This window comes from Sturnus vulgaris, chromosome 12 (genome assembly GCF_052056855.1).
Source record: "Sturnus vulgaris isolate bStuVul1 chromosome 12, bStuVul1.hap1, whole genome shotgun sequence".
NCBI lineage: Eukaryota > Metazoa > Chordata > Aves > Passeriformes > Sturnidae > Sturnus > Sturnus vulgaris.
The window spans coordinates 13526734-13553576 of NC_142254.1; the positions used below are offsets into that span (position 1 = coordinate 13526734).

A 26843-nucleotide genomic window follows, 5' to 3' on the forward strand; every position below is an offset into this window, starting at 1 on the left:
GAGTGGGATGGGGCACCACAGCCGGGAAGGAGACAGGGCCCCGAGGTGCCATGCATGGCGCCAAGAGGACGTGGGTGCCACTGTCCTGGGGCACTGGGAGGGCACGGCAGGCTCTGGCCAGGCCAGTCCAGCTTGTTGCTGCTCCCACTTGTGGGGAAGGTGTCAGAACCAAAGGACAGGGTCTCAAGCAAGGACTGAATCCCTGTCACCTCATGGTGCCAGCTCCCCATCACCCCATGTGCCACTTCTAAGAGGAGGGGACTGAGATTTCCCAGCAGTGGTGACACTTCCTGGATTAATGTATCCCCCAACTCAGATTTTGGCATCAATCAATCAATCAAGGGCTGAACTGTGGGGGCTCCCTGGGTGCATCCCTTTAGACCCCAGCCCCATTGAGTGCAGCAACACTCCTGAGACAGGTGCCATGTATGTGATGAGATCTGGCAGTTCTCTGCAGCCCTTCCAACATCTCAGCAGAGAGGAGTGCTCACCCTCCAGCCCTCCCTGCTGCCGCAGCACCTGGGGAGGGGGCGCGGGGGGATGCGGGAGCCCCAGGTCACGCTGCGCCGCCCGGGCAGTGAATCAGCAGCGCCCGGGGCAGGAGCCGCGCTGAGCCGTGCGCAGGCTGCAGGGGCGGAGGTTTTGCACTCGCTCTCGCTTGGCCAAGGATAAATAGGAGGCGGCTGCGAGTCCTGCCAAATCTCCTTCCCGTCGCCCAACGCGTCCGACAGCAGGCAGCCAGCCCAGCCCGACATGGACTCTCAGGACTGCCCTTGTGCCACAGGTAAGGCAGCGTTTCTTTCCATGCCGGGGGACAGCGGGAGCCCCAGCATCGCTGCGGGAACACCGACACTCCCGCCCGCCGGCCTCCTCCGACACTCCCGATGTTTTCTCTCGCACGAGCTGGGCCAACAGCTGAAGTCCTCTCCCAGCACTGCGGTGTCACACTGGGAGCATCTCACTGGAAAGCGGCTGGGAATGCCGTGACCCTCTCGGAGAGGCTGAAGCATCAGTAGATGCTTGGAGAGGACGCAGTGCTGTTCCCCGCGGATCTCTGGGTTGTTCGTTGTTTAAATCCTTTCTCATCACCTCTTCTCGATCTCTTTTTCTCCTTTTCTCCATGTTTTAGGCGGCACCTGCACCTGCGGGGACAACTGCAAATGTAAAAACTGCAAATGCACATCGTGCAAAAAAGGTAAGGGGATCCCTGAGCCCCCGGCGGGGGAGGGGGCAGAAACACTCGGGGGGTTTTCACTCCTCATCCGTGTATGCACTGAAACAAATCAGTCTTAGCATTGCCAGTGGTGAGTTTATTCCTCACATATGTTTTTTTTCCCCCCCAAAGAAGCACAGTGTGAGTCCCACCCCCTCTCCAGGCAATACAAGTGTCTCAGTACTACCCAGACCTGAGCATTCCCCTCAATAGCACTTCAGGCTCAGCACAAGGGGATGCTGGGGTGGCACTGGGATTTCTTCTGGGTGCTGCTGATGCTGTCACCCACAACAGAGCCGTGTGCCATGAGGGTTTACAAAGCGAGGGACTGGAGGAATCCTGGGGAATCCCCAGGAGTTCCACACTCTCCCCCTGCCTCTCTAGTGCCAGCCCTGGCTGCACAAACCCCCTGGAAGACACTGCCAAGAATGGGGATGCTGCTAAAAGGGAGCAACATGAATACATGGGAGTTCTCCAAAACAGTGAGACCCTCCGAGCCCCAGCCTGAGACTTCCCGAGAATGTCATTAATTTTTTTTTCTCTCTCACAGGCTGCTGCTCCTGCTGCCCAGCTGGATGTGCCAAGTGTGCACAGGGCTGCGTCTGCAAGGGGCCCCCCTCCGCCAAATGCAGCTGCTGCAAATAGGGGACCCCTGGCTGCACATCTGGGGGTGATGCACATCCGGGGGGGGCAAAGAAGAATAACCTTATTGTGTATGTTGGTTGTCTTTTTTTATATATGTGTTCAGATTTCTTTAGTGTTTGTCACTTTGACATGTAATAAGCTACCTAAATAAAATGATGTGTATATAAAGGTCCATAAGGAACTTGGCATTTCTGTTGGGAGCGGCGGTTTCCCTGGGGAGCGGGAGGACAGTGTGTGTGGGAGGTCATGGCAAAGAGCCTGTGTCTTATTTTTGCTCCTGTCTTCTAATCTTGGCTCTGCTCTCCCTACCAGTAGTTCTGACTCTTGTTTTAACACTTTCCCTACACAACAAGGGATTTTCCCCCCCCACCACTCTTGTTACCCAGGGGCAAATCCCATGCTGTCTACTCCACCAGAGATCCTCAGGGCTAATGAGCAGCTCATTATTACAAGCTTTCACTGTAATAACCACCCCAGCCCAGCCCATTTCTAGGGGGAATGTTTCCACGGCAGGTGGGGTGGCAGAGAAACAGGTTTAATTTTCCTCCTGGCAGTTTAGTCAAACTGGCTGGAAGAACCACATTGCTTTACCCCCCTACCACCTCTGCCAGCCTGCCTGGGTGCTCCTGGGGAGCCTCAGGTGACTTCATTTCCCACCATGGGGTACAGTGCACACAATGGGGTGTGAACCCCACAACAGGGTGCACTGCCTGCAATAGGGTTCAGTGCCTGTGATGGGACATGATGCCCAAACCGGAGTGCAAATGCGCACCGTGGTTTGCAATGCCCATATCAGGATCCCAATAATGGGATGTGATGGGGTGCAATGCCTGTGATGGGGTGGAATGCCCATGATAGGGTGGGATGCCTATGCCATGGTGCAATCCCACAATGGGATGTGATGCCCATGATGACCATGTCAGGATGTGATGCTCTCTCTGCCCAAGCACAGCCGTGCTGCTGCCAGAACACTACACCAGGTGCCACGTGCCACCCTGCTGCTTCCCAGGAACATGACAGGTTCTGCCTGTCCCCACACTCCTCAAATACAGTTGTTCATGCCACTTTTTAGGTCAAGAACCTTTCCTGACCCACCCAGTCACCACTGCCAGGGCTCAGCCAGGGATTTGGCATAACTTACAGCACAGCACCCCTGCCCATGGGCTGCTCACGTGCCGATCCCTAGGGGATACCCCTTTGTTCCCACAGGGCTCCTCCCTCAGGATATTCCCTGAGATGTCACCATCACCCTGCACGTTTGATGGGTGTGAAGGCCACCTCTACGTCAGCTGAATTTAGGCAGGGCAGGCATGTGGCAGGCATGGAGCAATCACACTAAACTCCTGCAAAGAGCAGGGTTATCTTTATTCCTTCCAACCCAGAGAGATGTAAGTGCCAATCATACAAAACCACTGGTGAGCTCACAAGAGTGAAGGAGAGGTTGCTAATGGGATTTATCACAAAACATCTGGTTTAACCAGCAAAGCTCACAGAATCACTCTGGCTTTGCTGGCCCCTGTGTGTTTGCATTGGTCCTGCCCCATGTCTCTGTGCTGTGCCCCATGGCAGTATGATGGAGAGCAGCTGTCAGATGCTGTTCCTTGCCTTCAGGGGAAGTGGGGAGGGGGAAGAAGACAGAGGTTGCAGCATCCCAACTCTGAGCCCTGAGACCCATGCTGGGCAGCTGCAGCACTGCTGCTCACTTTGTGACTGTTAGAGAATCAGAGTTGGACCTGGCACTTCTCTTATATGGGAACAGATTTGGGTTTAACTACTCTGCACCTTGGGAAATCAGAATACCAGCAGTAATACAGGAGACCCCTCCGAGCTCTCCTCTCCCCATTGATGTCTGGCACTGACTTTCAGTAAGCCCTTGGCTCAGGGGATACTCATTCATTCCTCCCTGTTCTGCTTGCGGGATGATCTCACTACTTAGTGGAAATGCTCATATTGGGAAATCAGGTATTTTCCAGGCTCTTTTCCCATCACAGCTTCACATCTGTGGGGATGCTGTGCTGCCTTTTCCCGCTCATAGTAACACGGGCCCAGGACAACGTGTCCTGGGATTCAGCACAGCCCCCCCCCATGTTTTGATATGCAGGATTCCTAGCAATCTGGGAATTCCCCTGCTTTTTCTGCAGCTTTGGCCCTGCACAGTCATCCCTCACTTTTGGTATGGCCTCATGCAGAGGTGCACGATCCCATTTTGGTGGTTGGGGCTCTATTTTCCTCAACCACAGGTGCAGCGGAACCCGGGGGTGGCCCGTGGGTGCAGCACATTCCCAAAGCACTGCGCTGGGGGTGTCCAGGAGGGAAGTTATTTCACAACCCATGTTTATGCGCAGTGACACCACACGTGCTCAGTTATTCCACCTCTGCTCCTTCCCGCTCAGCCAGTGATGTGTGCAATGCCTGCTGGCTTCGCCTCGCTGCTGCTGGCAAACACTGCCGGGAAAAAACAACTCTGTGCTTTTGCAAACAAGCACGAGACGTTCCTTGGCACAACCACCCTGGGGCACTGAACCTCTCCTGGTCCTAGAGCCCGCTGGCCCAGACTCCTGTCTACAGCACCGGCTCTGAGCCCCAGCTTGCCCCATCTGCAACACCGCCAAGAACAGGGGGTGCAGGCATGTGGACAGCCTGGCCCTGGTCCGTCCACACACTTTTTTCCATGCTGGCTGTTGAACTGGCCACAGGCACGTGTGAGGCTGTGGAAGCCAGTTGGCACATAAACACTGTGACAGAGTGGAAAACTCACAGAGATGAGAAAGTGATTCCCAGCAACTCCCAGCTGGCAATGCCAAGCTACCACACTGCATCCCCATGCTCACCTGAGGGAACTGCATGAAACTCTGTCAAAGGAGGTTTAGATTGGGTATTAGGAAAATGGTTTTTTACCCAGAAGGTAGTCAGGCCCTGGAACAGATTCCCCAGGGAAGTGGACACTGCACAAGATCTGACAGAGCTTAGAAAGTTTTTTGGACAACACACTCAGGCACATGGTGTACTTTATGGAGTTGTCCTGTGCAGGTTTAGGAGCTGGACTCGATGATCCTTGTAGGTCTCTTACAACTCAGAGTGTTCTATGATTCACCCCTCCTGGGAGGCATCTGAGCTCTCCAGCCCCACGGGAGCTGCCAGGGCCATCCCACTCTCCAGTGGGGCACTAAAACAGTCAGTTTCATCCTCAGGGATAGCCCCGTGCACCCCAGAGCCACCCTGAGGTGGAGGGCACCGCTGCACCACAGCGTTGGACATATGGGGCTGTCCCAAGTGTGCAGGACTTGGTGGCAGTGCCATGCCACTGCTGTTACCCGCAAATCCCGCGCATTCCGGCGTCTCGGTCCCCGGGAGTGCAACACCCGGGAGCAGGGGGGTGCAGTTGGGACACTCCGGGCTGCCCACAGCGGGCTGGGAGCGGGGGTGGGAGGGCAAGTCCGTGACCCGGGTAAGCACGGCACGGCCCCGCGGTGAGCACGGCCCCGGGGTAGGGCACGGCCCCCGTGAGCACACTACGGCCCCGGGGTGAGCACGGCCCGAGGGTGAGCACTGCCCCGCGATGACCACGGCCCTCGGTGAGCACGGCCCGGGCTGAGCACGGCCCGAGGGTGAGCACGGCCCCCGGTGAGCACGGCCCGAGGGTGAGCACGGCCCCCGGTGAGCACGGCCCGGACTGAGCACCGCCCCCAGGGTGAGCACGGCCCGAGGGTGAGCACCGCCCCCGGTGAGCACGGCCCGAGGCTGAGTATAGCCCCGGGGTGAGCACGGCCCTCGGTGAGCACGGCCCCGAGGTGAGCACGGCCCGGCACCGCCCCCGGTGAGCACGGCCCGGTGCTGCCGGCCCCGCTGCACCGTGCGCAGCGCCAGCACCGCCCTGCTCCTGCCCCATAAATAGCGTGCTCCCGGCGTTGCTCTGCACCGCTGCCATCCCGCCGGACGGAGCCGAGCCGAGCCAAGCTAGATTGAGCTGAGCTAAGCCGAGCCGAGCCGAGCCGAGCCATGGACCCCCAGGACTGCACGTGTGCCGCCGGTAAGTGCCTCGTCCTGTCCCGGCTGGCTCCCGCCTAACTCCCGGCTGCCTGGCTCCTGACTCCTGGCTGATCCCGCTCTCCTTCCCTCGCTCCCCAGGTGACTCCTGCTCCTGCGCTGGGTCCTGCAAGTGCAAGAACTGCCGCTGCCGGAGCTGCCGCAAGAGTGAGTGGGGGGCTCAGGGAAGGGGACCCAGCCTTGGTTTTGGACGGAGCTGCCGCTGCCCTGTGGGATATCCATGGGCACCTCTCTGCTCCACTGGGAAACTTCTTGTACTGTGGGATTCTCTGGGCACCTCGCTGCTCCATAGGAGAACCCCTCCCTGCTCTGTGGGACTCCCTGGACACCTTCCTGTCCCACAAGGGAACTCTTTCTTGCTCTGTCGGACACAATGGGGACCTCCCAGCTCTTGCCCTGTAGACAACCCCTCGTGCCGTGTCGGACCCCATACGGAGACCTCACCACTCCCTTTCTTGCCCTGTAGGACCGTCTGAGATCCTTCCCTCTTCCCCTGCCCTTTGAGACACACGCGTACCCTCTGGGTGCTCTGGGAGGCTGCCCCTGTCCTGTAGGACCCTCATGGATAGCTCCAACCCCTTGGGATCATCAGCCCTGCTCATGCAGAGGTGGTGTTTCCCACTCTCCATCGGGTCCCCCTGCTACATAGAGCCCCAATCCCTTCCACTTACCTCCTAACTCTTGTGTCCCCCCAGGCTGCTGCTCCTGCTGCCCTGCAAGCTGCAGCAACTGCGCCAAGGGCTGCGTGTGCAAGGAGCCGACCAGCAGCAAGTGCAGCTGCTGCCACTGAGCCGCTCACCTCTGCCTGTAAATAGTCGGCACGCTTTGGGGACGGGGGGTGGGGGGCACAGAAAAGGCTATTTTTTTTGTTTTTTCATGTTTTGTATTTTCTGTACCAGTGGTGAAACTGGATGGAAATAAAGGAGTTTATCTGGAGGTACGAGTGCTGCTTTGGGGCTGGGTTGGAGGCTGAGCATTTTCAACACTTGGGAACCTGTGTGGGAATTGTTGCTGCAGGGTGGTAGAGGACTGCTCACAAATGCCCCCATGTCCTTCCCTAAGTGGTCTCTGCACCTCCTTGAGCAATAGGAGAGTCTCTAATCCCCTCCAGCCCTTCTTTGCCTTCATGGCACCATGTTTGGGACTTCCTTTGGGTGAAAGAACTTGTGGGGAGCAGGTATGGTGGGTGGGAGGATGTGTGTTGGCAAGATGCCCACCCTGAGGTGCTGCTGGACAGCACTTGGACAAATTCTAGTGGAGACAAACATCCCTTCCTCAAGAGCTCATGCTTTGCAAACCCCAATCCATTGCAGAGCAGATCCATCCCCAAAGGGACACTTTCCCTGCAGCCTCCCCATGCCAAATACCTGCAGCTACACTGCCTGGCTCCTGCTGTGGGCAAAACCTCCAAACATTTATTTTCAGCTCATTTTTGGGAAGCACCTTTCTTAGAGCTGCAATGACCTCCAGAGGTAGGAGGGCAGGTAACCATAGCCATGAATGCCATGCTTGACTGCCTGGATTTGGGGTGGCTGCTGGGATGGGGGTGGGAGGGCAGTGGGAAGATGCATGGGATGTGTTTTGCTTCCGAAAGTCTCTGCCAAGTGAAAGAGTCACTTTTTAGGCACTTGCTTGCTCATACACGTCTCCTGGGTGTGCCCCACCACAGATGTAAGTTCCCAGCCCTGCTGCCCTCACCCGTTTTGTGCCTCTTTGGGCAATGGGACAGCTCTGCCTGGCAGGAAAATCTCCTGCAGCCCTTGGTGACAAGGCACCAGGGACAAGATAAAAATAAAAACCAGCAAAATTGGTCACTTGGGTACATACGTAGTCCTTTCTGCTAAGCTGGGTGGCAGAAGATGGAGTGTCTGCACAGTGGGAGCATGGCAATACCAGTTCCCAGTGATGTTTCAGGCATCCAGGATGGTCCAGGCTCACCCTTTCCCCGAAGTCTGCCCAGCTTCAGCACATGGCACCGCAGGGGGTGCTCAGACTGCTCAGCACTCAACTTTGCCAGTGAGAAAAGCAGCACCGAGCTCAGGACCCATTTGCCTTTTAAATGTGTTGTTTTATTGCATCAGTGTGTCTTTGCCTAAGCAGTCTCCCAGCCCTGCTTGTTGCAACAGAGGTGTAGTGCTGGAAATGGGCTTTAAGGGTCTGCCCTGCCCTAAATGTATTTTAAACACAATCCCATGGGAAGATGCTTTGCTGGAAAATAAAACTGGCATGGCTCTTCTGCTGGAGCCACATGAAACAGGGCTGCGACCCCAGCCACTGTAGCGGAGGGGCTGCAGACTGAGCCCCCCGGGGCCAGGCACCCTCATCCTGCCCCAGAAACAAAGCCGGGCTCGGATGGGGTTTCCCCTCACAGGAAGCGCCCCAGGCATCAACCGCTCCCAGCAGCGTGCCAGGCTGGGACGTGGGCACACACCTCTGCACGCTGCCGGTGCCAGCCTGCCCTGCCGGCTCCTGGTTCTGCCTGCACGCCCGTCTGGCAGAGTCCCTCAGCGTTGGTGCCCTTTCCAGCCTCCCCAGGAGAGATTTGGGGCGAGGAAAGCCACAGGACCAGCGGAGTGGGTGCAGGCACCCATGTGAGGAGCTGGTCGGCGATGTACCCAGTGCCTGCCCTTGCCTGTAGCTGCTCTCAGTGAGGTGGGTGAGGGCTTTCTGGTCCCCTCACGAGTATTTTCTATTTAAAAAAACTACAAGCAGGAAGCGCTCTCAGCCTGTGGGCAGCTCTGCATAGTGAGAGGGTGAGGGGAGCCTTTGTTTGATCCAATAAGATGCTGATGTGCTTCATCCAGCCCCGCTAAGAAAAGCCCAGCTCAGTTTGCCGCGGTGGTTTGAGGTGACCATGGATCCCCTCTGGGCACCCAGGGGAGCCAGGGCAGGGGAGTCCTGGGTGCACTCTCGGATGAGCAGGCCTGCAGCCCTCCTGGGGCATTCAGTTCCGCTTTTTCTGGCTGCGTGTGAATCCCAGGCGGATGAGGAATGTCCGTGCCCCTGCATGGCACTAACATACACCGTGTGTAGGGGGGACACGTGCCCTGTGCAGAAAGGATGTGCGCTCTGTGCAGAGGAGCGATGCACTGTGTGCAGAGGGGACGGGCACCCTGCGCACACGAACCTCTGTGCTGAGGGGACATCGTCCTCTGCCGAGGGGACAAGCGCTGTGTGCAGAGACATGCACCCGGTGCAGAGAGTAAACACACCTTGTGCAGAAGTGACAGGCACGTGTGCACAGGGGAAATAACACCCTGCCCTCAGGAGACGTGTGCCTAAGGCAGTGGAAAAATGTACCCAGTGCGAAGGAGAAAGTAGAGTCATAGAACTGTTGGAAAGGTTGGAAAATCCCTCTAAGGTCATCAAGTTCAGCTGCTATCCTAGCACTGTCAAGCCCACCCCTAAACCAGGTGACACATCTACATGGTTTTTTTAGTCGCTCCAGGGGTGGTGACTCCACTGCTTTCCTGGGCAGCCTGTTCCGGTGCTTGACAGCACTTTCAGTGAAGTATTCTGACTAATATCCAGTCTAAAACCCCTGGCGCAGAGATGAGAAGCACCCTGCGCGCTTGGGATAGTCACCTAGTATGGAGGCTACAGGCATCTGATGTAGAGGGGACAACACCCTGCGCATCCTGGCCAAGGGAACAGGCGCTCTGTGCGCCCAGTGTGGAGGGACAGACACCCACAGAGGGGACAGCACCCCTTGTCCCCTGTGCAGAGGACCCGGGTCCCGCCCCAGGAGCGGCTCTCCCGGGCTGCTCCGCTCCCGGTGCCGCCGAGCCTTTCCACAGGGATCTGCTGCCACCTGCCTGCCCGCAGCACCGCCGCCCGCCCGGCCCCGGCTCCCTGCCTGTCCCCGCTTCCCTCAGTCCCCGCCTGTGTCTGCTCTTTCCCGGTCCCAGCCCCTCAGTTCGGCTGTTCTCCCATCCCGCCCCGGAGGACACCAGCACCGGTCTCCGGGCGGACCAGGACTCTCTTCGCTCTGGAGAGGTGCCCCGGAAGCCTGGAAGGGCTCAGGGAGAGCTGGGGTTGCACGGCCACCCTACCGGGACACCCATCCCATCAGGACACCCATCACACCAGGACAACCGTCCCACCAAGGCATCTTTCCTACTAGGGCATCATTCCACCAGGGCATCCTGCCGGGGACAAGTGCTTTCCTCAAAGCGAAACGACAGGCAAGAATGTACCCTGATCCCCTGCACGCACTTGGCAATTAAAAGGAGAGAATACAGTCGGTGCCAGTGCTGCCTCTGGCTTCGGAATTGCTTTTTATACGGGAAAATTTGGAAATAGAGACTGTATTAATGGGGAAATCTGTTCAGCTTTCAAGATTTGATGGGTGATGTTTTGGAACAATAGCAAGATCCAGACATCATCTCTTACACAAGCAGGCTGCTGCCTTGCAGGTCCATGAAATTCCCAGTTCCCAGATTTTGCCCGACAAATCCCGTGTCATTGGCAATATCTATTTTAGGGTTATCGTGTGTGTGTCCAAGAGGGGACCAAACACAGCGGACCCCAATACACCCTTAGGACACTATTGTACAGGTGATGGTGAGAGTACCTGCTGGCTGTGAGTTTGTTTGCTGGTGTATTTGGCCATAAGAGGCAAAATCGGGATGAATTCGTTATCCTCATTTTACCTCCCAAAGAATCAGCTCACAGACGGGGTTTGCCAGCAAGAGTCAGCGCTGACTAAGAAGGGAGAGGGGGAATAGAAAGGAACAACCCTATGCACCTTATTTGTATATCTCTTATTTCGGCGATTTCGGTGCGGCGCGGCTCGCGCAGCGCGAGGAGGCGAGAGGCAGCCTCGAACCCACGGACTCCGGAGGCAGCCGCACCCCCCCCATTCAGCCCGCACCCCCCTCCGAGTGCCCCGGTAAAGTTGTTCTCGCGAGGGGGCGGGAATCGGCAGCGGCTGAGAGCGGCGGCTGGGCCAATAGAAGCACGCGGCGCCGGGACGTGCGGCGGCTCGGCCAATGGGAGCGCGGGGAAGGGCGAGAGCGCAGCCAATGGGGGCGCGCGGCGCGGGCACGGCGGGCGCGGCGGGCGGCGCGGAGCGCGGGTGAGATGGGGGCGCCGCGCGGGCGGGTCGGGGCTCGGCGTCCCTCCACCTCTTTCCCCCGCTTCTTCCCCGTCTCTGGTGCTCGCTGCTTCCTTCCCCCCGTGTCCGGAACCCCCGGCAGCTGCTCCTCGCACATGGCTCCGTGTGTGGCCCTTGCAGGCCGCTGCGGCAGGAGGCTGGCTGGGAGCGCTCCAGGCCTCCTCGTGGGCCCTCCTGGGGCTCCCCGGAAGCTGCTGCTGTCAATAACGTGCGCTAATGCAGCGGGGCCGGCTGTGGATGCGCGAGGAGGGGTCTGTTCTTTGAGCGGGGTTGTGCTGGTCGGCAGTGCCAAGCCTGCATATAGAAGAGGAGTTTAGTTTAACCGAAGTGCAGTGTTGGTGCTTCAGGAAGCAGAAGTTGGTTGTCTGGGAAGGTTTCAGGAGAACGGGTTTGTGTTTGTATGTTTGATGTTTGTTTAGAGTCCTGTGCATGGGGATCGTTCTTCCCCACTGTGGGTTTGCTGGTTGGTTCCTAGGAATTCATAGAACGTTAAGGGATTGGAAGGGATTTCAGAGCTTGTCTGGTTCCACCCCCCTACCATGGACAGGGACACCTTCTGCTAGACCAGGTTGCTCAAGGCATTATCCAACCTGGCCTCGAACACTGGCAGGGATGGGACTGTCACAACCTCCCAGGGCAATGTGTGCCAGTGTACCCTCACAGTAGAGAATTTCTTCTTAAATTTCCCCTCTTTCAGTGCTTGTCTATTACTCAGAGTTCCTGACAAAGAGTCCCTCTCTGGCTTTGCAGTAGGACCCCTTCAGATACTGGAAGTACTCCAGTGAGTGGAAGGGCTTGAATTAAAGTCCAGGTGGAAAGAAGGGCTGCTCCTCTTCTCGTGCAATTTGGTCATGTTGTTCTAGGGACAGTAGTTATGGCATGGAAAGCTACGGTGGTAGTGAGAAAGGAACACCAATTCCTATGTGCTTTAGTGCTGTTTCACTTATGTTGTGCCTTCAAAAGTTTTCCTACTCCTTGGGAAAACTTGCAAATAGAAAAAGCTTAAAATTGTTAGGAAGAATTTATGTGATTCTGTCATCTAAATCCATAAGGTTTCTGTGGTGCAGCTATGACAGGAAATTCAGTGAGGGGAAGGACATGACTTTTCATGTAAGGAACTTAAAATACTGAACCAAATGCTCTATCTATTAAGGGTCAGTTTGCCACCCTGTGCAAGTTACTGCCCTGCTGGGTTGGGTGCTTAAAATAAAGACTAAGTGTTTGAAAAAGAAGGGAAGTGGTAAGATGGCAAAACTGCCAGCTGAGTTAGTTATTCAGAAGTGGGGACTTGAGACCATTATGAGGAATTTATGGCAGATGAAAGGAATTGTTGACAAATGTATGATAGTGTGTTTTGGTAGAAATCACTTCAAATGCCTACTGTTCAGGTCCACTTTAAATAATGAACAGTGTAGAGAAGCGTCGTGTGCCCTTTCTTGTCCTTTCTCACAGTGCAAGTAACCCAATGTTACTGCCTTTAAAACTCTGAAAAAAAGCATTTTTGTTCAGCATCCCTACTGCAAGGGCTCTCTGGGGTCATAAGAAGATTGGACCTTTGCATATCTACCTACAGATGGGATGAAGATATGCATGACTGAAGGCATTTTTATAGGAGGCAGAGGAGCATTAATTGATTAATGGTAGTGGTAGAAGAAACAATAGGTTTGGAAGGTTGCCGGGTCTGTTCAGGATTTTCCTGCATCTGACTTTTGTTGCATGGGGAACAGGCTGTTGTACCAGATGAGGTACCAAATATAGCTTGAAGCTTTTAGATATTTGTTTTTACGGTGGCCTATTGGGATTTTACCTGGATTTAGTGTAGTTGGGATATGGAAGCTTTCCCACTGTTAGGTTTCATAAATACTGTGTTTTACAGACGAGAGGATGGTGTGCTGAAAATGTGCAGCAGATATTTGAGTTGTACAATTGTCCACCTGCTCTTTGGTTATCATCTCTGTGTTTCTTAATCACTTCCCCTGTCTGTAACACAGGGGACACATTGCTGACTTCTCTGAAATGCCTGGATGTCTGCTTATGTCATGTGCCGTGCTAGAGCTGAGTATTATTGCTGCTGCTCAGACAGAATTCCCCGGGCCTGCAAAATGGACCTTTTACTTATTCATGTAGTAGACATGAATTCATTATTAGTAGATAGAAGCTGCTCCACTCTGTAGCAGCCCAGGTTTGGAGCCTGTCAGAAAAGCATTTTTACCTCAGAGCTCAACTCTAGGAAGTAGAGCATTACTGGCTTGCTCTTACTACTTGTGCTCTTGTGTTTTCTTTCCACAAGAAGCTGCTCCTGACTCATCAGAACATTTTGAGGTGGGAGCCTCTTTGAGAAATTAACACTGATTTCTTCCTTTTTGTTTCCTGTTTTGAAGAATCTGCAACTTGAGAAACTCTTGGTTCGTCAATTACTCTGAATGTAGTGGGTGTGGCTTTCCTTCTCCCCTGTAGCATCTTCTTCCTTTCTTTTTCCTAGAGCACTGGAAAAACCTAATTTTTTACTGTTTCTCAGAGTCAATTGGTTAGTTGACACAAACCCTGTCGATGTGTGAAGTACAGCAGACATTGCACATGCACTGTAATATTTCACCTTTATGTATTTCTGAATCTAGTACAGTAAAATGTTCATTGTGGCTTTATTTGGAGTAGAATAGCTACAGCTTTCTTCCTAAGACAGCATTGTGGTGCTCTTGAGGAGTTTTTAGTGTTTTTTAGGTATGAAAACATCAATTATAATCAGTATGAATAGACTTAAGAAACCTGTCATCTTTTCTGGGTTTTTTTTGTGGCTTAAACTTAGTCAACGTGTACAATATATAGTGCTTATGTGTGGGTTTAAATGTTGGGGAAATTAAACTGGGGTTTCATGGAATCGTAGTCTAATGCAGCAGCTTCTATTGATAAGTCATCAAATTTGTTTTACAGATGAGCTTTTTCAGTCCTGGCTTTTAGCCCAAGGTCAGTCTGGTTTCACCGAAGTTAATTTAATTTCTGAAGTATTTTCTCTCTCTTAGGTGTTGGTTGTTGCTCCTTCCCCACCCAGACATGAAACTCTGCCATGGCTGTGCTCGTTACTGTGGAAGCAGTTTCCATCTTGCACAGCAGCATGAGGAGTCAGACTGCAGTCTCTTGAATGCAGTAAATTCTGTCAGGGTGGAGACAAAGCTGTTTGTGCTGTTACGAATATTCAGTCTAAATGTTTGAATTCTGTCACTTAGAAAAAGATGTTTAGTGTTGGCTGAGTTTTGTGATGTTGTATCCAGTGCTTGGCTATAATCACAGGTACTTTAACTTTCTCCAAAATAACCAGTTTATTCTATATTTGCTGAATTGGGTTCAGTCTCACAGAATTGTTGCAGTTGTCCTACACAGGCAAACTTATGTGACAGACCTAACATGGTATTAACGTGGTGTCTGCAGGTAAAAAGTGCAGGTTTGGGAGCAGCTCTGTAGCACTGATTTTTCACACTTTTGGTTTCAGCAATCTGAGAAGTTGGTGCTTCTTACACTCCCAGCTTTTCATCTTGGTAATGAAAAGAGGAGGTGGGCCAGATTGGATCAAATCAAGCTGATGTCTGTGTTGTTCTCACAGTCACTGCTCCTGGAAGATCTGATCAGTCTTTGGATGTACAGGAGTGTGGCTGTTCTGGTCAGTGTCTGCCAACAGAGGCTGTTCCTGGCAGGAGTGCATCTGAGTTACTGCAAGTAAACACTGGGAAGATGTTCTGTACTGCATTGCAGGGCATGAAACTGCTTATTTCCACCCTCCTTCCTCCCTGCTCCACTCCATCTCGGTGGCATGCTAATCTGTTCAAACAGATCCGGTCTCTGCTATCTCACCTTATTAACAAATCATTGTAAATACAATCATTCCCTCCCCCAGCTTTCCAGAAGTGTGTGGGGTGTGCTTGTGAAATTCTCCATTCCTGGATGCTGCTGTGAGGGTTTGTCCTGGCACCTAGGCAGGAGGGATCGGTTTCTCTCTCAAACTGCATATGTCTGAATGAATCATCATGCAGTGCTTTTAAATCATTTGTCCAGACAGAGGAAAGCGCTGCTGCTGCTGCTGGGTGGTTGTACTTGGGAACTGTGGTGAGACTGAGAACGTGAGGAATGTTCAAAATTGCTTTGGTACAGTTGAGGAGTACAAAGAAATACTTGAATTGCAGACTGCTGTTGATTTGTAAAAATCCCTGTTTTCTTCTTAGGAGGCTTCCTTGAACCAGATAGTCTACACTGATTTTACTTTTGAGTAATTGATAAACAATTGGAGTTAATGCTTGAGATCTGGTTTCTCTTATTCATCCCAGGCCCTCTGGGTTTGGTTGCAAAAGCTATGAGAGAGGGACTGTACTGAAGATTTCCGTTTCTGTAGCACCATTCAGCACCAGAGATTTCTGTGATCCTCTGTGGCTTTACAGAGGTGTCTGATGCTTATTGCTTGTAGCTGGTTTAACTGCAAACCATGATTTGGTGTGTAAAACTGAGTTTTGGGTTTCATATTTCATTAATGTGGACACCATTGCACCTAAATCACTTTTTCTGTACTGATCCCAAGCACGTATGCTTTTGTCCTTTCTGTAAAAATAACAGGCTCCGTTCTGAATTTAGAACTGCATGATGCATTTAATGCCTCTTCTGTTACAGCCCTTGCCTTGTGCTTTAATTTCTTTAATTATTCTGTCACTGAGTCAATGCAAGGAATTCTTACACTGGTAAAACTTCCTGCAGGCATTGAATTTAGACACAGGTCTTCTAAACTGGAAGAACATGCACTTATTTCTTTTGGCTGGGGGTTAATGACATATAGAGAAGCACAACTTAACAGATAGCTAGCTATGGCTGTCTGTGTACATCTAGAGCTCAACTGTTTTGCTTTTAATTTAACTTGATGTTTATGTGTGTTTTCAGCCCTCATATATTCCTATGCTTGCACATGTGTGCATCATCCTTCATAATATGTAAAAATACAGAATCACAGAATGGGAAGGGACCCATAAGGATCACAGAGTCCAGTGCTGCAAGCGATCTATTTATGTGTGTATACAAGTAGTTTATAGCTAAATTAACTCCAAATTATTCAAAGGGACTTCTCTGCTTTCACTCTCCTTTGTTTTAAGGCAAAATATGACCTGTGATATGGCATCTGCATCCTGATTCTTACAGGCCTATAGACTGCAGGCCTGCAAGGGAAAGCTCTCTGAGACCACTTGACAGGATTTCCTTGATGTTTAATGCCTGGGGAGGATAGACAGTGTGTCCTGTTCTAGAAGACCTGCTCTTGCTGGTCTCTCTGTGACCCCACAAGCCTAGAAACTGTTTATAGCTCAGCAAGAATTTCCCCTTTTTCCCTGCAGGTTTCTGTGTGTCCTGAGCGAAAGCTGCAGCAGAGATGGACACGGAAGGCTTTGGGGAGCTGCTGCAGCAGGCAGAGCAGCTGGCAGCAGAGACAGAAGGGATCTCAGAGCTCCCACGCGTGGAACGTAACCTGCCGGAGATCCAGCAGGCCGGGGAGCGGCTGCGCTCCCGCACCCTGACCCGCACCTCGCAGGAGACCGCGGATGTGAAGGCGTAAGTCCGGAGCACTGGAGACCGCACAGGGGGTGGAAGCTGTCCATGGGTTTACTTTCCAAGGTGTCCTGGTTTAGGGCAAATTTGGGAGGAAAGTTTTTAATGTTTTTTTTTTTAGGAAATGGATTTAAGCAGTTCTTATTTTAATTGGTTTGGAGAAAAATATTTTCACGGAGAGAAGTGGGGAAAAAAACTTTTTTGTTTAACAGGCAAAGCACTTCCCAGCACAAAAACAAACAATACGAAACAGCAAAACTTCTCACCACTCTGAAGACATGACAAATTTAGAAGAGTCCTTTTCGTGGGTTGCAGCCCAGCTCACTCAGTCTGTTCTCAGTCCCTCTGGCACTGGGAAATGCTGTGGCCCAGTCCAGGCCTGGTGGATCACAGGTGTGAGCTCCCTGGGTTTTCAGTCTAGAGCAGGTTCAAACAATTCTAAGAAGAAGGAGGAAAAAACACAATCTAAGGAACTTTTTTGCCTCAATTGGTTAAAAAAACCCTAAAAAAAGCAAAAGAGAGCTTTTTTTCACTGTCCACTGCAGACAGCACAGTCTGTGAGCAGGATGCAGGGGAGCAAGTACAATCTCTGATAACAAAAACTCTGCATTTTTTTCTCCCCACCTCACTCCTGGAACTAGTCTTAAAGCTGCAGAATCCAATATTTGACATCAACAGAACAGACAATTTGGGGATACAAGCATTGTACAGTCACCCCATGACACAAGGTCTGGGGAGTCCTGCTGGGAGAAATAGAATAACTGCAAAGCTTTTGTTTCGTTTTTTTTCCTCCCACCTTTCTCCTACTTCCAAAAAACAATAGGATAGTTGAAGGATTTATCTGAGGGGCTACTGTTCTTCATTTTGGGCACTAAAGCCAAAAAGTGCAGTACCTTGTTCTGGCTGCTGCTGAAGATGTTTACCAACATGGTGTACATTTTTTTCTGTTTGGAAGGACTTGGCAGCTGTGCAGCACTGCAGTGGAACAGCAGAAAGAGTTCAGCAGGGCTGAGGTGTTTATGTAGACACACAGGGCTGCTCAAAGTTTGGTTCTGTGCAGTTTTTGTAATACATCTGGGAGCATTGTCTGTTCATGGCTAGCTGCTGACCTAAATATTGGCAATGAGTCTGGGTTTAGAGTTCTGTCTGTTCAATGCTAATTTCATATCTGTACAATTTCTTCCTTATAGGTCGGTTCTTCTTGGGTCTAAAGGGCTTGATATATCCCACATTTCTCAGAGACTTGAGAGTCTAAGTGCAGCCACTACATTTGAGCCTCTTGAACCTGTGAAGGACACTGACATCCAGGTAGGGACATTTCTGACATGTGAATTACACTGCCCTTGCCACTGCCCTTCCTGTGTTGTGGTTCAGAGCTGTTCTAAGGTTTCTGTGGAGATAGTCTTGTTCTCTTTCTAATTCACTGGCTAGAGGAAGCACAGAGGGGAGATGCTGCTTTCAATGCTGAAAGATGTTTGATTAGCAGCATTAAGTACCAAGATAACAGAAGTACTTTAAGTTCCAAATTCTTGCTGAAGTCAAGAGGAACTAGGTACATACTTATACTCCCTTTGTGGACCTGTCTTTGTTTGCCTTGCAAGCCTAAATTGCACAGAGATGCCTCTCTCATAGTTTTGAGACCTTTTTTATGTCTGATTGGAAAAACACATGTGGAGGCAATTTTGAGGTGTTGGAATAGGGGGCATTTAAGTCAACAGTCAAAAGAGGTGAGTATAGCTTTTTTTCTTTCATTGTATCACAGATGTCATAACCTTGTCTTGGTGATGGACTAAATTTGCTGTGGTTCAAATGCTTTACCAGATTATTTTATCTTGCAAAGTTTCCTGTAAATTTTCCCTGGGTGTCTTAAAAATTATTGTGACCCATCTAGTTATTCTTTCTGATCATTTCTTGCCCTTGTAGAATATTGTCATGATGAAATCTGCAGTATTCATTGCTCAGTTAAGAGCTGGTAATGGAATTGATGTTGTGGGTTGCATTGAAGGTAACAGTCTGAATTACTGATTAATCATTTTGAAGCTCATCTTTTCTCTCCTTTCTGGCAGATGGTTCACTTAGGAGGATCAGGAGAGTTAAGCTTTTATTTCTTTTTTTGCAGAAGTACTACTTAACTTCAGGAGGAGAAGGGAGGCATGTGAAATTGTCCCATTTTATCTAATGTATGCTTTATTTTTGCATTTGGTGCCACCCATTTTGGATGCATGACCCTTAGCTGAATCTCATGCTAGTGTTAGGAGCCCTGTGATCTCCTGTCTTCAGGCATACTTGTTTCATGCCAGTTTTTGAAGGCCTCTCTTTCACTAAAGATTAGTACTCTCTGGAGACTTTATCTGCTGCCTGATCATAGAGTGAGAGCTCTAAACCACTGGCATCGTTCACTTTCTGTCTTTTCTCATTTTATCCCTTTGTCCCAATTTCTGATGCTGTTGTCTTTCTAATTGGTGATGTTAAACTTGGTACATGTCTTTCTTGGCCTCATTCTGTCTAGATTTTTTTCAACAACTCTTGCTTCTTTTTCCTTTTTCCTTTTTTTTTTTTTAAGGTTTACTACTGCTGTTAATTCTTTGTTTTCTACTGTTTTTCCTTTCTGTTGTAAGAAGAATCTTATCATAGATTCTCAAGCCCAGAAGCAGTGGAGTGCTTGACTCTTTGGAACTGAGATTTGTGGCACATGAGAAAATGGATATGATTTCATAATAATCGTATTTTATATTATTGCTGGTTACCTGACTAAAAGGTGAAGATTTTCTTCTTTCTTAGTTATAGGAGATCTCAAGGCCTTATTTGAAATGGTGATTCTGGTATATTCTGGTAGTAATCTTGGCATGTTTTCTCATCTCCAGTCATTTTTTTTAATCACCCTTGTCAATATTTGAATGTATCCTTCTGTTCAGGAAAAGCTCCAAATTTTGCAATTAACCACTGGTTTTATGTTAATCAGTGTGTTTAAATGGCCAAATCAGCCAATGAGATTCAACCCTTTCTTCAGGAAAACAGCTAAAAAGTACAAATGAGAAACAGGATTAAAATCAATTGTTTAAATCAAAGTTCCCTGTTTGCTGTGTTGAATCATGATTAACACTAGTGATTTAATCACTGACCACTTCAACAGCTCTTCTCTGAGGCCTAATATTTGTGTGCTTTGAATCTTACTCTTTTTTTTTGCAGGCCATGTGCAGAAGACATTCACAGTCAATTAGCCAAAAGTGATTTGCAAGGGGAAGCATGGCAAGGGGCTCCACTTCAGATCATCTTGGAGGCATATGAGCCAAGTGTCAGTTTTAAATGTTTTGTCCCTGCTTGTTTTTGCACTTAATGAGTGCAAGGATTCCATGTCTCACAAAACATCATTCCCTCCTCTGAGGATATTTGCAGTCACATCTCAAGCTGTCTGTCTGGTGTCAACTGTGGTCTGTACCTGAAAGTTACTTGCTTAGAATATGGACAAGTTTCTGTTCCCATCTGTAGGTTCTGGTATGCAGTCATCGACACTTTTAGAATAGTTTTTATTAAGTTCTTGTTAGTTATGTAAGAGGATCTTTGTGTTAGAGAGTTATATAAGAGGAGCCACTGCTGATAGTCCTCTAATTACCTCTGTTAATCAGGAAGGTCTTTAAATTATTTGATGCTTCAGATAAAGATGTGTTACAAAAGTTTCTTTCTATGCTACTTTTTCTTATATGTCCTGATGATCTTTGAGATTTCTTTTCCTTGTTCCTAGATAGTTTCTTAAGTCTTCTTCAGACGTGTTGTGTTTGTTTTAGGACAGATGAAGCTATCCCTGTGCATTGTGTGGAATCCTTCCTCCATAAGCTGTTCCCATTGCATCTGGAAGGCAATGTGCAGAGTGATGTAAGGGAGGGGTCTGGTTTATTTCTTTACAGGACTTTACTGTTCCTCTGCTGTTACCCAGTATTTACACAGGTATACTGGTAAGCTTTAATTCTGTGCATTGAGAAGGCCTGTTCTGTTCTGCATCAAGCCCTCAGCCTGTGCCTTCTGGCATTATCATTACTTTTTTTAACCAGCAAAAACTTCTTCACATATTCTTCATGAACTTGGTCCATACTTTATCATCTCAGTGTCGTGAGCTCAGCTGTCCTTCCTCAGACCTGTCTTTTCCTGATGCTCCACACAGACTCACAACTCTGTGTAGTTTGCAGCAAGTTTACTTAGCCTGAAATCCCATCTGAAACTTAATTGTCATTTGTAGACTCTTTAATGCATCAATTATTCTTGTCTGTGTGGTTCCTCATACCTGTCCCTTAATCTTCAGTTTGAGCACGTATCAATTCGTAAATACTTTACAGCATCATTTGCCAAAGAGACTGAAACTTTTTTTGGGTAAGCACCTGCAACTGGAGGTCTCAGCCCTCTTCCCTCTGAAGAGGTGGTGGGGCTGCATTGGTGCAACCTCTGTGCACCACAGCCCAGGAGAAGGTGGTGAATATGGGCACTTGTGCCAGGAGCACAAACCTGATGCCTGGCCTTTGCTGACTGTTGCAGTTGTGTGAAGGCTGCAAATATAATTAAATCTTCGTTGTATGAATTTTAGGGTTCTGCTCCTTTGCATCTAGAGATTCTCTGGCAGTTTTCTTGAGCTTTCACTGCATTCTTACCTAAAGGATTTATTTATTGTCTCTGTTCCTTCTACCAGTGCAGTCTGTTCTAGCAAACTGTGGGAGGCCAGCACAGAGAGATATGCTAGAATCTAATCTCTCAAGTGATGGCAATCTGCACTCCAGAAGGAGAATGCCAGGAAATACCCTATTCCTTATATAGAGAACAAAGCAGCAAGAAAAATCAGAGAGGAGCATCCTAGGGCATGAAGTCCCAGGATGCTGGTGTGAGACATTCAGAAAGTGTTAAGGGAATCTAGGAATTCACCTTAATAGAAGTTTCAGCTTGGGTTAACCAGCAGGAGGGACTTTCTGTACAGAGCCTCTTTAAATGGAACTCTATAGTGCTGACTAAAAAGTGCACCAAATTGCAGCTCAATTAATTATCTGAATTATTTATCAGTTGTAAAATGTAGATTGCTTGCACATAAAAGGGTTGTGAGTCCAGGAAATGTCTCCCACTAGAGCAGTAGGCCGGGAAGATTATGTAAAAGATTCTAGGCTTGCCATTAAATTATAGGAATTTGTATTTTTCCTTTCTCATTTCAAAGTTTGTGTTACTAAATTGCATGCAGAATCACAAACACTTCTTGCAGTAAATCCACTTTACAATAATTCTTATATCAGGAGTTTGTAAAGATCAAGATTTTTCTAAATTGTCAAGATTTGGCCAAATCTTTTCAAAATGAAGTGTGTTAGTCAGGTGCTTCTTGATTTCATATTTAGCATATATTTATGTGCTTGGGTCTTTTTGTTTGTTTCTTTTTGGCTTTTAGAAATCCAAGCTAAGGCTTGATCATGCAAATCTTTATCCTAAAGATGGGTTATATGAATATAAACATAACATTGCCATTCTGCTCAGAAAAGGTATTTCTTCACTCTTTCAAAGATGCAAACTATGATGTCCTCTTCTAATGAGCACTGTCATAGCAGATTCTCTCTCAGGCTGGAGTAATGGCAGCCAGAGGAGGAATTATTGCAACACTGTGGATAGGCTGTGCTATTGTACTGACCTGGCTGTTGCACTTGTGCTGTTAGGTTTAGGTTTATTTGTGGAGTCACAGAGATTCGGTGCTGCTCTGTCAAACTGATTTTTGGGGTACCAGGTAGGAGTTAGTTGCTACATCAAGGTCTGATTTACTCCTGCTGAGGTAATTTGACTGGTTACAATATATGTTATGCTTTACTGTGGTCTTTGTATTTTGAACATGTCAGTTGGCTTGATACTATATTTGGTCACCTGTGTGCTTGTTTTGAAAAATACAAGCCCAAAGTCATGGTGGTAATTTAAAAAAAATGGTTTGCTCTCATTTTTCTGGCTCAGTCCAGCTCTGTGCAGATTTGTGAAATGAATGTTAGAAGCAGACACAAGCTCTTCTTGCATGCATTGCTTATCTGCTTAGAAAGTTCGAGGTGAAGGCCTAGCTCCATTACACTGAAAGAAAATTTTGTTGAATTACCTCATTTGTTCAGGTTTCACCTTGGCCTTCTGACCTAGGCAAAACTGAAATGAAAGGTTGCATACTAGGGTTTGGTTTTGATTTCTGGGTGTGGATATTCAGAGTATTGACTGAGTAGTTCTCTGGAGGTCCAGATACAGAAATAAGAGCTTTTATCTAAATGAGGGCAGAGGGTTAGACAGAAATCTCTCCAATTGATAAGAGAGACAGACTGAAATTAAGTATCTGGGATATTCTGAAGCTTTTCAAAGTACTATAAACAGGTTTTGTATCAAAGATAGCTTTAACTTCTATTTTAGTGTTGATAGAATCTGGGTCCCAGGATGCTCTCCTGAGCCCTGTATGTTCTGTTTGTGTGTATGTGTATGACTTGTAATTTTAAAAATTCTTGCTCTGACATCAGGTACTGAAAGGGTGCATTATTCAACAATCTTATTGCTATTTTATGTTACCATTTGTGATATACTTTGTGTATCTGCTAGAATAATACCAAAGCCTGTGGTAATATCCTGGAGTGTAACTAAAATCAGAGTTTATAAATGGAAATGCTGACACAACCTTAAAGGGCCAACCTCAAGTGCTGTTCACAATCCATTGTTTGCATTAGCTTAGCCTGAAAATGCATTTTTCCTTTTGCAGATTTTGTCCTTTCTCATTTGCCAAACATTGATTTCTGCCCCCGCCCCCAAGTCCTTCAGTTCTAATGGAGCTTGAAATTAAGGTGGCTTTATTTTTCTGTCGCTTCCTTGTTCACCCTAATCAATGATGCCAGCACAGCTGTGGGGACCTTTTAACCATTGCAGAGCCATGGTGGTGAATGCAAGAGGACAACCTTCGACCTTGGTTTTTTTAGGGTTGGTCATTAGCTGTTGGTTTCTTTGCATTGCTGAAGTTCAAGTGAAAAATACTATTTGTGGTCATAGTTGGAATTCTTCAAAAACTGTAGAAATATTCGGCTCCAAAAATACCTCTCTCTTCAAAGATTCTTGGAAGTCATTTTTTTGTCCTTCCTTTACTAGTGCATGCTAGTATCAAACCCTGCTGTTTTCTTTGCCTAGATTGTCTGACTGATTGCATTCAGGATTTGAGCCTTAATGTACACATTTAGGCATGTAAATCAAGAATATAAATATCCTGGTAATTAAACGTGGCCAGAGGCAGTTTGCACACAATTGAAGAAAGCAGTGGTGGGGAATGAATGAGTATTTTGGCATGCAGCAAATGGAGCTAAGGGATGTGGACCCTGGAAATTGAAATTACAGGAACTTCCTCAGCTCATCTCTGCTGTGTTTGATGTCTCCTTTTTGTAAGTAACATGTAACAATTCTACATGAACTGCAGCCTGCCTGTGCTCTCTCCTGGGTGAGGTGGCTTGCAGGGCCTTGGGCAGCTGGTTTGCCAGGGGATCAGTGGCCTGTCTGCCACCTCCCTGACACTGACAGTCTCCCAGGGCCCCTCTGAATGGACAGGCTGGCCCAGAGCCCTCCAAGGTCTGTGCTGATTAAAGGATGCCCTGAGAAGTACCAAGGTGAAGGTAGATTGGGATGTGATAGGATTTAAGAGTGCAGGCTTCTCTGGTTTTAAAGCCAGCATGGGGTTTTGGGGTCTGTTTTAGTTTTAAGTTAGAGGGAATAAAACCCAACAAAACCAAAACACTCCCTTCTTTTTGGCATCAGATAGGTGAACGAATAACACTATAGGAAAAAAGGAGGAAAGAAGGGAAAAAAAGCCCAGAACACTGGGAATTTTTTTTTTTTTTGCTTGTCACTTTTTCCCTCACATTTGTAATTTACATCTGAGCAGGAATTTTCTCTAGTTTTCATTACTGCTTTAGTTCTAAGTTTTAAATGACCCTGGCCTTATTAACCTTAAAAACAAACATGCACACCCCCAAAAAACCCAAACTGTGGTACCTTTAATGTAGAATACTCAGGTGTTTCATTAGTGGGACAAATTACAGTCATTCAGTAAATACTGTGATACTGACTTGTTTTAAATTTCATTTGTTTGCTTGGTTGCATGCTAATTGGAATAATGTGGTGATCTTCCAGTTCATCATGGTTCTGATCAGGGATTCCTAACCCTAAGGAGTTGGGAACAGGGAGAGAAGATACATGGTCTGCCTTTCTCTTTCATCATGAGTAAATAAGAGGGTAGGACAGATATTTCAGAACTTTATGCTAATGCAAGGTCATGAGATGGAAAAAATGGGAGCTCTGTTTCTAGTAGCTGTATTTATTGATCTATTTAAATTTTGCTGTGTCCTAGCACATTTCACATTTCCTGCCTACTTAATACAGATATGTTCTTTGAATCTCAAATTGGGACAACCGTAAACTTTTAATAAATATTTTTTGTAACAGATACTTCAAACGTGTTAAAACACACCAGATTTTGAGTCATAATGCTTGACTTCATTCCCCCTCCCCTGTTTTTCTTCTTTTGCCATGTAGCTCTGCCCTTGTTTGAAAATGGTTCCAGTCTCTAATTGAATGGTAACTCGTATTTCTGTGAAGGAGCAAGTACAGTATAAAAAGGCAGTTTGGACATCACATATCCAAAATGCAGCCTCTCCTGTAGACATCTCTGCTTCTCTTGGTAGCAATGCAGGATCCTTTCAGAGCTGGAACTCAGGAGCAAACCTGGGTGTGAGGATCTGAGCCAGAATTTCCCCAACACCCTGCTTGTAGCAACTTTCAGGATCTGTGTTGCAGCTGACCAGGAGGACGTCATTTCTGGCAATGTGGCACCTCTTAGTGTCACACTGTCCCATTAATTTAGTGCTGGCTGAGGTCTTGTATTGACTACTGACCTAGACAGTGTGTGCTCAGCATGTGCAAATGATCTGTTGGAATTGGTATTTTCATGGTGCAGGAAAAATTTGGTAGAACAGTTTCATCTCTGTGTTTATACAGGTTGGTGAGAAGAAACTATGCTGAGATGTAACCTGGCAATTTGCCCCCCTCCACATATCATGTGGTAGAGCACACACTTGGATTAAAGAAATTGTTTAATTTATTTATTTGAGTCTCAAATGTAGCTTTTGCTAAGCATAACTCCTGTTTTGTTTTGTAACATTTTTTAAACCATTACAGATAAAGCATAGACATTATAGGAGAGGACTTGGAGTTTTCAAGTATCTTTATTATAGCTCTGAAATGGAAGATTTTCAGAGCTGTGCTGAAATTTCACAGTGGAACTGATTATACACAGAAGTGAACCCAGATCATCTATGTTTCATTTAAGGGGAAAAAAAGTTTTCAAAAATAAACAAGAAGGTAAATGAGATTTCTAATATATGAACTGCATTTTGTATAGTAGCAGTATAAGACCATCATTTGGAGGAGAGGTAATTATTTTTTACATATTTATTTTTTAAGCAATCCAGTTTTCTCAGTGGACCTTGGTTTGACTTTCTAGTGCCTCTATGGAAATGGGAGATGGAAGCTCTTGGCTTTGGGAAGCCTTGGTCACAGCCATACAGAGGGGGTGTTGAGGGGACTTCTCACCCATGGCAGAAGCTTTCAGTCCCAGTGTTGCAGTGGGTTAATGGAGTTAAGCCATAGGTGTAGGATCAAAAAATTAAGATTTACCCATTTAAATCAATATTGCTTTTTAGCTCTTCTGAAAAAGAGGAGAAAGAAGCTAAAGGAAGTTTCCCAAGTGCAGTAGGAAAAAAAGAATTCTGATCTTCAGCAAACTTGTCTGAAATGAGACAAGAAGGGCTTGGAGCTGACCTGTAAGAGAGGTGAAATTGTCACCTTTCTCCTGAGCTATTGTTTTTGTGGTGTTTTTTGCTAGTCTTTATTACATGAGCATTGTTTTGACCATTTTTCTCAATTAATCCCTCATGATGCTGTGAGCAAATCACTCTTCCAGAGGGGAAATCTGTAATGTGAGTAGGCCAGACTCTCTTGCTGAACTCCTGTGGTCACAAGCAGCATAAAACCCTGGACGCTGTGTTTTCAGTGAGGCAGTTCATCAAATTCATTAGGAAAAGCAGCAGCTGCTGCAGCTCTCAACTCCCTCCCCTCCTCTCAAGCTCCTCTCATTTACTCAAGCCTCTTGAAAGTGTTACTCCACTGATGAATTCCACTGGGATTTATTACTAAACCATTTGTGTAATTTAGCCGTTTTGGAAAGGCCAC

General features: G+C 48.0%; 3 protein-coding genes across 7 annotated transcripts in view; all 3 read left to right on the top strand.

Annotated features, from left to right (window-relative positions):
* The first annotated feature begins 587 nt into the window (after positions 1 to 587).
* On the top strand, positions 588 to 2030 carry LOC148222374 (metallothionein-1). The gene is made up of 3 exons (XM_088171910.1): positions 588 to 784; positions 1130 to 1195; positions 1764 to 2030. The coding sequence occupies exons 1-3, from the start codon at positions 754 to 756 to the stop codon at positions 1856 to 1858; spliced, it is 192 nt and encodes a 63-aa protein (XP_088028036.1). The 5' UTR covers positions 588 to 753; the 3' UTR covers positions 1859 to 2030.
* A 3752-nt stretch (positions 2031 to 5782) lies between these two features.
* Positions 5783 to 6841, top strand: LOC148222375 (metallothionein-2). Its single transcript, XM_088171911.1, has 3 exons — positions 5783 to 5888; positions 5987 to 6052; positions 6601 to 6841. Exons 1-3 carry the CDS (start codon positions 5858 to 5860, stop codon positions 6693 to 6695), a joined length of 192 nt encoding a protein of 63 aa, XP_088028037.1. The 5' UTR covers positions 5783 to 5857; the 3' UTR covers positions 6696 to 6841.
* A 4076-nt stretch (positions 6842 to 10917) lies between these two features.
* The window catches only part of NUP93 (nucleoporin 93), an 84009-nt gene continuing 68083 nt past the window's right edge, over positions 10918 to 26843 (top strand). The window contains exons 1-3 of one of the 5 annotated variants that reach the window (XM_014880780.2): positions 10918 to 10982; positions 16385 to 16598; positions 17786 to 17903. In XM_014880780.2, the coding sequence (XP_014736266.1) occupies positions 16420 to 16598; positions 17786 to 17903 (297 nt within the window). In that variant the 5' untranslated portion in view covers positions 10918 to 10982; positions 16385 to 16419. Of the gene's footprint in view, positions 10983 to 13180; positions 16599 to 17785; positions 17904 to 26843 lie in introns of those variants that run through there. The other 4 variants (XM_088171915.1, XM_088171916.1, XR_015806310.1 and 1 more) reach the window with 4 other exon arrangements.

What these genes read in the sequence shown, in the direction of transcription:
- LOC148222374 (XM_088171910.1), top strand. Translation starts at nt 754, where the DNA reads ATGGACTCTCAGGACTGCCCTTGTGCCACAG. An exon ending in GGACTGCCCTTGTGCCACAG is followed by an intron (nt 785 to 1,129) that starts GTAAGGCAGCGT and finishes TCCATGTTTTAG; the next exon opens with GCGGCACCTGCACCTGCGGG. An exon ending in ATGCACATCGTGCAAAAAAG is followed by an intron (nt 1,196 to 1,763) that starts GTAAGGGGATCC and finishes TCTCTCTCACAG; the next exon opens with GCTGCTGCTCCTGCTGCCCA.
- LOC148222375 (XM_088171911.1), top strand. Translation starts at nt 5,858, where the DNA reads ATGGACCCCCAGGACTGCACGTGTGCCGCCG. An exon ending in GGACTGCACGTGTGCCGCCG is followed by an intron (nt 5,889 to 5,986) that starts GTAAGTGCCTCG and finishes CTCGCTCCCCAG; the next exon opens with GTGACTCCTGCTCCTGCGCT. An exon ending in CTGCCGGAGCTGCCGCAAGA is followed by an intron (nt 6,053 to 6,600) that starts GTGAGTGGGGGG and finishes GTGTCCCCCCAG; the next exon opens with GCTGCTGCTCCTGCTGCCCT.